The sequence below is a fragment of the Cherax quadricarinatus genome, chromosome 40 (genome assembly GCF_038502225.1).
Source record: "Cherax quadricarinatus isolate ZL_2023a chromosome 40, ASM3850222v1, whole genome shotgun sequence".
NCBI classification, from domain to species: domain Eukaryota; kingdom Metazoa; phylum Arthropoda; class Malacostraca; order Decapoda; family Parastacidae; genus Cherax; species Cherax quadricarinatus.
In genome coordinates this window covers 22,749,422-22,761,270 of record NC_091331.1, presented here as the reverse complement: position 1 = coordinate 22,761,270, position 11,849 = coordinate 22,749,422, and the positions used below count along the sequence as shown (strand labels likewise).

The 11,849-nt window shown below is 39.2% G+C and overlaps 1 protein-coding gene across 1 annotated transcript in view; it reads left to right on the top strand.

Moving 5' to 3' along the window:
• The first annotated feature begins 760 nt into the window (after positions 1-760).
• Positions 761-11,849, top strand: part of LOC128687326 (uncharacterized) — a 74,376-nt gene continuing 63,287 nt past the window's right edge. Inside the window, exons 1-3 of the mRNA XM_053774723.2 lie at positions 761-1,238; positions 8,454-8,652; positions 10,593-10,718. Coding sequence (XP_053630698.2) covers positions 8,491-8,652; positions 10,593-10,718 — 288 coding nt within the window. The 5' untranslated portion in view covers positions 761-1,238; positions 8,454-8,490. The remainder of the gene's footprint in view (positions 1,239-8,453; positions 8,653-10,592; positions 10,719-11,849) is intronic.

The following is an 11,849-nucleotide window of genomic DNA, read 5'->3' as shown; positions in this document are numbered from 1 at the left end:
TGGTAAACATTGCATCTAATCCGCGTCATATAATGTTCCACACATTAACCTGCCTGAGTGACCTTCGACACCTGATCCCACTCAACCTAGCTTACATACGTCACAATCCCCCCCCCCAATCTTCAACGCTTGATATACATTTCCTCCTCCTCCTCCATTAAGCTTCTTCATCTCCTGCATTAACACAATCTTCCTTTTCCCTATTACTTCAAATCCTCTTTCCTCTTGGCTATACACATCTTCCCTTGCCGCTTAACTTCTCTCCCGCAGACGCTACTTGCCACCTCGTCTGTAACGGATATGACAAGCACAAAATTGCAAAAAATAGCACGTGAAAATATGATCGAGAATCATAAAAATTTCGTCGAAGGTTGCATGTTGAAAAGCCTAGAATTTCGCCAATTTCACCGAGGCCACGGAATGACAAATACAGAACGTGTGTAATAAGAAACAAGAGTAACAGCGGGAAATTGGTCTCATCGACGGCCTCAGTAACCTGCTGCCACTGTGTAACGAGTGCGCCATAATGGGTAAATTGGCTTCTGGCATATACGGTGCGTGCGTGTTGGTCTGCCTGGTCTCTTGATTGCCAAACACAACAAACATTCCATTGTTAGCGGTCTGACATGGCTGATAAATCTGATGAAAACAAAAGGGAGAGAGAATAAAAAAATGAAAGGTTAGAGGTCAGGGGAATGGGAACTGGAAAGGGGAACGGGAAAGAGGAATGGGTGTGGAGAAGGTGAACGAGAGTGGGGAACAGGGGCAAGCGAGAGTGCCAGGAAGCAAGAAAACTCTGTTGTCGAGCCAGTGCGTCTGGCGAGGTGGAGGGGGATAGTGTAGTATTGACGCGTTAGCTGCTGGTGACTTGAGTCCACCACCACCGCCACCACAGCACGCATTGAACCCTCGTCAGGCACCATAAACCTAATTAAATTAGGATGCGTATTAAGGGCCTACATTCTCAAGTATGTCACAATTACTGGCGATGCTAAAATGGAGGTTTATAATACAAGGGTACGTCCAGCCTTGACATGAGGGGTAGTGACCGACCACAGAAACCAGTCCCAAGTAAATTATGATACTGGTGCGACTGTTTCTGTGGAGGATGCACGTAGTAAATAGTCAGAGAGGCGTAAGGTTCAACGTTGTGAGAGTAGTGGCACGCTGCTAGATGTGCCACTGTGTCCATGTGCCACCAGAAGCAACTGGCGGGTTACACCAGGAAGCCACCAGAGGTAAGCTAGTGCTATTGTCACAGAAACTATTCTCTATTTTCAATCATTTTCTTTAATTTGTTGATCTTAAGTGCTAACAGCCAGGTGCTTAGTGGCATAAAATGCAAAAAAGAATATGCAAGTGTTTCACTTGTGTCTTAATCATCAACCTGTGGATATTGCATACCACTAACAAACTTAACAATTACAAAAGAAATGATAGATTCTTAAAATCTACTTTATGTACCTCTTAAGTTTTTTGAATAACGATCATAGGAGGACGAATTAGTGGTGTATAACAGAGATGTTAAACTATTCGTACTGCAAAGCGATGAAGGCTTTTCCAACTCTTTTACGGTTTTTCTAATTCATATTTGTGTTTTAGTGTCACCTCATTTTCAAGAATAGTATCACCGTCACTATCGTCACTATCACCGAGGGTTGGCAATTTGAAAATGTTTTATTTCATAATGTACAGTTCAGTATCAACACACCATACATTGTATACATTCACAAATAAAATGAAACTACATTTCTCAGCTACTCACAGCTCGCTGAAAAAAAAAAAACTTCTCTATGGGTTAAAATTTTGTAGCCAACTTAATGTAGAGTTTATTATAACCAAATCATTTACAAAAATTATACAGTATGTATTAATAAAGACTTGGGAATTGCATGTAAATGATATCCTTGATTTAAAGTACCTAGCTTGTAACAGCCTGGTTGATCAGACCCTGATCCACCATGAGGCCTGGTCTCAGAACGAGCCGCGGGGGTGTTGACCCCCGAAACCTTCTCCACGTAAAACTCCAGATAGCAACAATGTTCAAATAAAAACTTATTACATAACCGTGCAGCTACAGCCAGTGGGGGAACCACAATTTTTTTCAAAGCTTTTGTGAAAGTTACATTATAATACCTGTAACTGACAACTATATACCTCTTGTTGGCTCATGGATTTATAACCAACTTATTTTTGGCTATTCCAAAGTTATTTAAAAACTTCATACAAAATATTTTAAAGAAAGGCTGGTAAATAATTAAAATGACATCCATGTTTTACAGGTGGATAAAGTTAAAAATTATAGAATTCTTATTATTTAGTGATTTAAATTACCCAGCTTGTTAAAAAGCAACATTTTGTTTAAGTAAAAACATGTTACAAAAATGTGGACGCACATAGTTGACCATTGAAGCAAATATATGAGGTGAACCGTGGGTTCAAGTACACAAGACAAACAACAGAGCACATCCGCACAGAGGCTCTCTGCTGAGAACTATCTTCTTCTATCTAGTCCAAGAATTATAGTGTAGTTTTAAGAGTCTGTTCTTACCTTGACTAAGAATACAATCAAGACTCTTGAACAGAGTTTTCAGTCAGGCAAACCCTTGAAGACAATTAATCTTCTGTACAAAAAGTACCAACACGGTCCATCAAGCAAATAATCCTACTCGGTTACATCTCTTCAACTCGACTGGCCTGCTTATATATACTGTGTTCATGTTGAATGAACTCTGTTGCCTTGAAAAAGGCATTATTAGGGTTTTCTACACAGTACTTTAGTTTTTTTTGGGCCAGTCTAACGATATTCATTTATCATTGTCGTATGTGTTGGATGTGGTGGTTTATAATAAATAACTAGCTACGCACTTTAAAATCTCGAACTAGTCATACTGTGAATCAGTACTAGCGTAACGAGGCATACCGAGATGGAATAGACGTCTGCCGTTGCAAGGGAGCATTTTGCAACATGAAAAGCCAGCTTACAAATAGTAACTCAGTTGTGGGAAATTACCTGTAGGAGGTTTTCAGGGTATTACCTGAATTATTTCCTGCAAGTAATTTGGGTGAGGTAACTGGAATTTAGTCACAGTAGGTCGCCGAACTGTCATTCCCTCGATACCCACTCCCTACCACTCACAAAAAAAGCTAGACTTAACATTAAATTAATAATTACAATATATAAACATTAATACCAATAATGGTAAATTATGAAATAATTTACCATTATTGGTATATGATTTTAGGACCTGTTAATGGGAATATTTTTACAGAGACTAGGGAAGGTTTTCTCCTAACCATATCATTGGTTGAAGGGGTTTCTAATATATTATGCATAAATAAACTATCAATATCAACCCGTGATAGTTCTATTTTAGTTTGTAATTACCAGGTAGTGAGCAGGTCGAGGCAGGAAGAGCGGATCTTTTCTTGACCAGCCCTCGCAACCCAGTCTGGTGTGCTGGCTTGGCAATAGCTAGTATTTTTTATTAAATTGCTCACATTAGATGGTCTGTGAACTGTGACAAAGTCACTTAAAATCTGTATGGTTTAGATAGCCTCAAATTTGATCATCTAGCTGCTTCTAGCATCTTTCCATTATAATCAATCTTTCTTAATTCAACACGTAGATGGTGCAGTCGGCTGCTACACAATACGTTCCCTATTCATTAATCATTCATCAAGTTTCTCCTATGACTGAATAACCGTCAACGATTCTACCTAATTCGTCCCTCCAAAAATATAGCCAACCCTTCTGGGAAGGTTCTGCAGTTAAGAGCTAGAATAAAAAAAAGTTTACTACTACTTCTGTCTCCAGTGTTATATTCGCCGGTAATCGACTGAACAAGTCTGTTGTGAAAGCGATACTTATCGGCAATAAAGATGCCCAAGCCGTGCACATGAGTCTTATTCATTTACTAGAGGATATTCGTCTAGTTAATTTACTAGAGGATATTCGTCTAGTTCACCACAAGTCCATCCGGATACTGTGGTACAGGAGGATGTGCACTACTGTTATAACTACCCCAACCATTTACTTTTTCTTCTATTAATTTGATTAATCTGAATATTCTGCTGGTTGATAGTTCACTTTGGGCAATATTTTGTTAGTTCGTCCAAGCTGATAAAACAAAAAAAAATATTAATTTAAAAAACTTAGTTAAAATTACCTAATCAATAATTTTGATAGCTATTACAAACAAGGAGCTCCTGAATTTGACAGGCAACTTGTCACATCAGTTTTTCAAAGTTAATCGTTGTGTGACGGTGTTTCCAGTGAGGCCCAGTATGTGCCAGAAGACTTTTACACACACAGATCAAGCTCTTTTTCACAGAAGAAATACCTTTCTAGTAGTATTTTCTTGTAAAATTCCATAAAATGCTTTTAGACGGATACAGACAGACCATACCACGGGTGGGGATAGAACCTGCGTTCAGTCATAAAACTCCAGACTAGCTAGCCACAGTGGCTAGCGCGTCGGTCTGGACTTTAATGACTCTCTGATCGCAGGTTCTATCCCCACCCGTTGTATGGTTTCTTCGCAGTCGTGCCATTACGATTTCGTGAGTCATGATACAGACGGTATAAACTAAGGGATTAAGCCTTCCTATTTCCTTTGCAAAATGCACTCTAAAATTTTATAAAATAAATAGATTGTAAACACGGTGTCTTACTGTATAAACTTGTTGTATCGGTGCTACTTCATCTTGAGATTTCATATTGTAGAGATACTCTATATTCGCATATTTATAAAACGAAGAAAACCAGTAGTGCTGTTAATATTTTATGTTTGTCTCAGACTTTTATATGGAGTCTAACATTAAAGAGATTGTGGGAAAACTGACTTAACTACTAGCCATAATTCAACAATAATATGTAGTCCTGAATTATTTATCTTCGTTGTTACGATGGTGAAATCTTTCCTGACTTTTGATTTCATAGAATCCGTCAGCGCCCATTTATTTTCAAAGGTTTCTTTTCTCTATCTAGTACCAAAATAGGAAAGAAGGGGTTGGTAGAATTTCATATCTAGTGTCAGAGTGGTGAAGAAGGGCAGAGTAAAAATAAAAACGGTTTGGTGGCAATCTTCACACTGGCAACCATTTATCGGGGGCACACACAGCTAGCTCATCATCCCGGTATGTTGATACCACTTCTCCTGAATCTACTAGTGTTGAAGTCAAGATTAGCTAGTTTCATGTTAACATTACAGTTCCTTTTGCTGTCTAACAGATTACCTAAATATTTGAGGTGTGAGTCGCTGAGAGTTCCTAGTAGTTTGGATAATTATTTAGCAAACATGCCTGTTAATGTATTGGGATACAACTGGTTCAAGAGATAGCCTCGTGGGAACATTTGATTTGCGGGTTTTAGAAACGGTACAAACCGCAGGATTAGGATACGTTGGACTTGTGTTACACTGGAAATGAGGGTCTGGGTGGCCTTTCCTTGACACCAAAGATTAGTACAGAAAACTTTCTCAGGAAATAGGCAAGATTTGTTTCCACTGAGACACTGCAAATGTCCCTAAATAGATACTAAGTTGGCTTGATTTAGAAGCGAAATTAGGTGAAAGATTTAATTTTCGACGGAAACAAGAATTTTTTCGTCCGTCTCTCGCTACCAGCGGCGATAAGTACAGATGACATGCTTGGGTAATAGCCAGTTTGAGCAAATTAGGCGTCAAATTGCCCAATAGCCTATTTTTTGGCAGCTTGTTATCGCTTTAGGCATCAGGGCTGGACCATCTTAAAACTACAACTTCTGTCTTCAGTATTATACCTTTATTTTACTAAGTCTGTTGTGCAGGCGAAATGTTTGAGCAATAAAGATATCAAAGTGTTGCACATGTGTCTTAATCACCATCTTGTCGGTACATGTCAAGTCTTCTGCACTGTCTGTGGTTAACATTTGTTTAACATGACCTGCTTCCACTAGTGGGTCCACACTCACTTGTAAAATCACATGCAACTGCATCACCTCACTTTTGTTACAGTATACAAATTATGGCTGCATGACCCTTCTTTAGGCATGAGGGAGTGACAACCTTCCAAGACACTGAAGAGCTAATCACCTCACAACTACTACTTCTACTCTCTCTCTAGTATTACATTCTCCTGTATTTGACTGAAACCTGTGATGCAAGCAAAACATTTAGGTATATAAGAATTTCTAAGCGTTGCTTGGGTACCTTCGTTGCCAAAACGAGATTAACAGTGTCCAAGTGGCAGCTACAATAGCAATTAACAATAGCAACCTCCTCCTAGTAGTATGTACGAATATTAAAAGTTTGAACTTGATCAGAGGAGGCTTTGTATATATCTCGGGAAAGATCTACATAAATTTAGCAGAGGGTACCTGTTCTTGGCAATTGTTGCACGAACCTTCCCTGTTTATAGTTCACCAGATTTGAAAAAAGTTGAAGCCGATCGAATAAGGCGTTCTGAAGTTAAATATTAAAACCTTGGAGGAAGTTAATGGCAGACAAGGACACTATACCTAACAATATGATCAACTCTGGCACAAAATCATATGAAAATATAGTATTTAAGAGTTCACTAAATTCGTGAAACTTTAAAATTCCATTAAAACAGAAGTTTCAATGGAATGTTAATTTTTTTTTAGTTCCATTCTTTTTAAGAAAGTCCAGCTTGATATATTTTTTTTTAATAAAATTACAAATTGAGACTGACACCTACCAAATGCAATAAATAAATACTCTCAATTAAGATGCACCAGTGTTTAGTGGTTGAAGTCGATCGGAAGAATTCTCTAGTTATTACTTGGAAGCAATATAATAAAATTGGCAAATAAAATTTACACATCTCAACGTGAATTCTAAGGTATTTTCCATAAAGCCCACCAACAATGAAAGTTTGAAGCCTATCAGAAAAGGCATTATCCAGTAATTGCTCTGAATCCAACGATTCCAAATATTTTAATTTCAGTAACAAATTATATTATCATCAACTCAGATTAAACTGATGAGGCGTCATCCTTCTTACTGAATTCGTTAAGTGCTTTGAAGCCAATTAGAAGAGGTATAGTTTAGTTATTAAACGAACGTCAATATCATATTTTTACTAAAACTGTCAAATTGATACTAATGTAGCCTATTAAAGCAAGTCTGGCGCTTAAGAAAATACACTAGTGCAAAAAGATTGAAGCCGATCATAAGAGGCATTCCGCAGTTTTTGCACTGACTGCGTCGCTTCCAAGTTCTTTTGGTATTTTAGCATATTTACAAGTATGTATCTACATGAAAAAAATTTCTCGGGTAGCATCCTGTCTGCAAGATTCACCAGCCATTAAATATTGACGCCGGAACAAAAATCATACAGTTTCACGCAGAAAATTGGCAAAATAATACGCCCTCTCCACACACACACACACACACACACACACACACACACACACACAAAGCCTGGTCCAGCAGCTGGCTCCTTGAATTTAACCCCGCTAAATGAAAAGTCATGAAGATCGGGGAAGGGCAAGGAAGACCACAGAGTATAGTCTAGGTGGCCAAAGACTGCAAACCTCTCTAAAGGAAAAAGATCTTAGTGAGTATAATACCGAGCACATCTCCTGAGGTGCACATCAATCAGATAACTGCTGTAGCGTACGGGCGCCTGGCAAACCTAAGAATAGCGTTCCGATACCTCGGTAAGGAACCGTTCAAGACTCTGTATACCATATACGTCAGTACCATATTGGAGTATGCAGCACCAATTTGGAATCCACATCTGGTCAAGCACGTCAAGAAATTAGAGAAAGTGTAGAGGTTTGCAACGAGACTAGTCCCAGAGCTTAGGGGATTGTCCTACGAAGAAAGGTTAAGGGAAATCGGCCTGACGACACTGGAGGACAGGAGGGTCAGGGAAGACACGATAACGACATATAAAATAATGGGAGGAATTGACAAAGTGGACAAAGACAGGATGTTCTAGAGATGGGACACAGAAACAAGGGGTCACAATTGCTAGTTGAAGACTCCTATGAGTCAAAGGGACGTTAGGAAGTATTTCTTCAGTCATACAGTTGTCAGAAAATGGAATAGCCTAGAAAGTGACGTAGTGGAGGCGGGAACCATACGTAGTTTTAACACGAGGTTTGATAAAGCTCATGGAGCAAGGAGAGAGAGAACCTAGTAGCGATCAGTGAAGAGGCGGGACCAGGAGCTATGAATCGACCCTTGCAACCACAAATAGGTGAGTACACACACACACACAGACTAATAACACTGCCAACACTCTTTTAGGATACATATTTAAATGTTTGAAATCGACCAGAAGACTTAAGTTCTTGGATATCCCTATCTTGACGAGATCCTGACGAGCCCTACACAGGTGAGCTGGAATTCGGCACACCTAGACAACAAATGAATCCTTCCTAGTGGCTAATATTAACGTCCTGACATTTGCAGAGGAACAGTGTAATCACATCTCATCCTCAGCAACAGCAGTGGCGGCGGCGACGGCAAGAGCGGCAAGATGGAGTATATCCAGATCGTGCAGCGACCAGCTTACTCACAGCGGCCGTACGGTCTCCTTCGCTCACCCTACACAGACCACCCGGGGTGTTCTGTGCTCTGCAATCACCCTACTGCCCCGCACACCCACCGCAATCTTCTCAACCTCACCCGGGCCTCATGGGTAACTATCTGTAACAATTTATGTCAATCCACTATTGTTTATCTTTAAATATTGATACCACAACTGTTAATAGGTCTCATTAGCTTGTGTTCTGACTGCTGTAAATAAAAAATACTCTAAAAAATACCACGTAACCTTTTGGTTAACTGGGCCAAGGAGTAAACTAAGGATACAAGCCTCTGTGTTCACACGAAGTTCAGTCATCCATACTCAACCTGCGTTCCTTTGGATAATTACAAGCAGGTCAACACTCTTCCCCCCTCCCCCTACACACATTCTTTCGCCAAGAAGAATAGCCTTCGTGTCTCCTGACATCTCAAGACAAGGGCTGGCGTATGATCATTCCGTTCAATGTAATCTATAAATTATTCGTTCCTTGTTTTTAGTGTATTACTAATGGCTTATTTCAATTAACATCTGGCACATTACTGAATATAGATCCTGGCTGCTACCTATTGTATTCACGAAGAGATAAAACTAGACGTGGTCATTCAACTATCTTTCCCCGACAACAAACTAATTATCATTACCTACTAAGTATTTTGATCGTGCGTTACCTCTTACTCTAAGCTTTACGAAATCCAAAATCCTACACAACTTGAAAACTGCGCAAATAAAGACTAGTTATACCTAATATATCTTTTTCAATGGTTTTGGAGATCATCGCCACTGCGGCCACGTATAAGATCAGGTAAAGCCAAGTCTAAACTCCATGTAAATAGAAGTTTGTAGGATTTGCTCATTTTACATGTTCATAAGACAGAAAAGACCAGCTATCGTGCATGTTTCACACAGATATAAATAAAAGGCAGTATCTCGGTGGATGGTTGTTATATACCTCCCTACTCTGGTAAAAACTTTCCTGGAGAGCATTTCCTATGCGTGTTTATTCAAGTTGTGTCAACAGTAATTATGACTGCGCAGGTGAACCACGGAGAATAAGCGACTCCATGTGGCAAGATGAAGCAACATTTTAGTCATTATGAAGCCCTTATCGTGAGACGCAGCCAGACATTCACGAATAAAAATGACATCTCCGCAAAAGATGGGTGTCTGGAATCTGGGGTGCATTTATGACCAAATTTAAGAAATTATATTTAAACGGTGTCTATAAAAGTTTAGCTTTTTTCTTAATATCAGCTTTATTTCGTATTGATTCCTTTGTTCGTTGTCCTTGAGCAACCATCGCCACACAACCATAATGCTTTGCAAACTCTTTCTCAAAGAAAAATTACTACTGTTTACCTACAAACATGAGAAACTTATGTGATCGTTATAACGAGCTGCTGCTGTACGAACTAAGGTTGACGGTAGAATGAAAATGTTCTCTTGTTGTTTGATATCAAGGTGATTTATTTGGTTAATTTGGATGAGAAATCTGTAAACTCACAAAGATCAGAATTGACGTTTGATTATTATAATTATGGGGAGCGCTAAACCCGTATGATTATGCAGCACATGTGCCAGGGGGGATGGAAGGTGTTCAGGCTCAATTCAGGGAACTGGGGCACAGATCCAATTCCCTAGATCAAGAGCCCCTCACCAGCGTCAAGGAACCTCCCCTGAGGGGTTGCCGTTTGACAATAACTTTAATTAAAAAAAATATCAATAAATAACTGTACATTAAACAGCTAGACAGTAACTAGGCATTATCATTCGCAACGTAGTCTCTGCCTGCCAGCCGGTGTCAGTTCAGGTCTTCTTGGAAACATTCCTTCAGTTCTGAATGCATATATTCTAAAATCTTATACAATTCACGCCATAACCTCAGTGTTTCAGTAAAAGTTCACCCAAATCTGTCCAACTTCTAAATTATTAGGGTAACGAAAATCATTCGAAGACACGCACACATCACAAAAAACAACCCAAGGCTACAACTACTCGAGACAAATATAGATGTATTCAACTCGTGTATGATTTTCCCTTCGTGATTACCACAGCTGCAGGAGGCTCGTGCCCACATGACACGGGCAGGCACGACGCAACTGGAAGGTGACGGCGACACGGGTGAGCGACGAACACCCTCCAGCATGCCCTTCACACCTCTTGGAACAGAAGGACTCCAGGTAACCAATATTTAATTTTTTTTTTTTTTTGCTTCTTACCACCCTCCTTTTCTTCGGGCCTTACTTCTAAGTTCATTTCCTCCTCTTCTTTCTTCTCTTCTTTGCTCACTTCATTTCTACCTCCTTCCTTCTCTTCCTACATTTATTCATTATTTTTCTCTTCTTTTTGCTCCACTTTCTTACTCATATAAAATGATTTTTACTAAATTATAAAATATCTACACACATTCACGTATTTTCATATACAGCGCGCGCGCACACACACACAAACACAAACACAAACACACACACCCACACACACACACACACAGTGCGTATATACAACCCACCAACCATAATAAGGATCCAAGACAAATATACGAGGATAGCTGTATGTCTACAATAAACATCAAACAGAAGACAGCACAGTACGTAAGCAGGGCCAGCACAAGGCTATCGATCCAGTTAGATTCCAGTCACAATTATAAAGGGAGAACTGGAATCCACATGGGTAACTGCACGGTAGACACTGAAAACTAATCTACCGCAAGGAAATGAACCTGTCAGGTTGTACCTACTCTGAAACAGAAACAGACAAGGAAAATAAGTTATTATGTCCCATTAATATTGAAAATGTATATCACAGTGCAGAGTTTTTATTACCGAACAGAACAGTGACCCATTAACAAACTGATAATTTGTGAATAAAACGGCGGCAGAGAAAGAACTGGAAAGTGTCCACAGACTCGAGTATGAAAATTTAAGGACCACATAAAAATACTGAGGAGGAATATTCATTTGAAACTAGAGAGTTACAGGAGGAGATGAATACAAAGAAGGGGTCATTTATACAGGAAAAGAAACAAATACGAAAGTGTGAGAGATATTTGATAAGCAAAGCTAATAAAACAAGGTTAGAAATATTGTGTCAAGTGAAAAATTGGGAGTGAAGTAAAATACATGTTTGAAGAGTTAGATTGTTTTGAAGATTAACTTTTATTCAATCTGTTAAGATCTAAATAAATTCATGACTTTATAGTGGTCTTAACAGATAGAAATACTGTCTCAACAAAAGTTCCTGCAGTGTTTCTCTTCTTCAATTGATTCCAACCTGAAAAAAGCTGGAAATTACGAATACTATGGAACCAGACA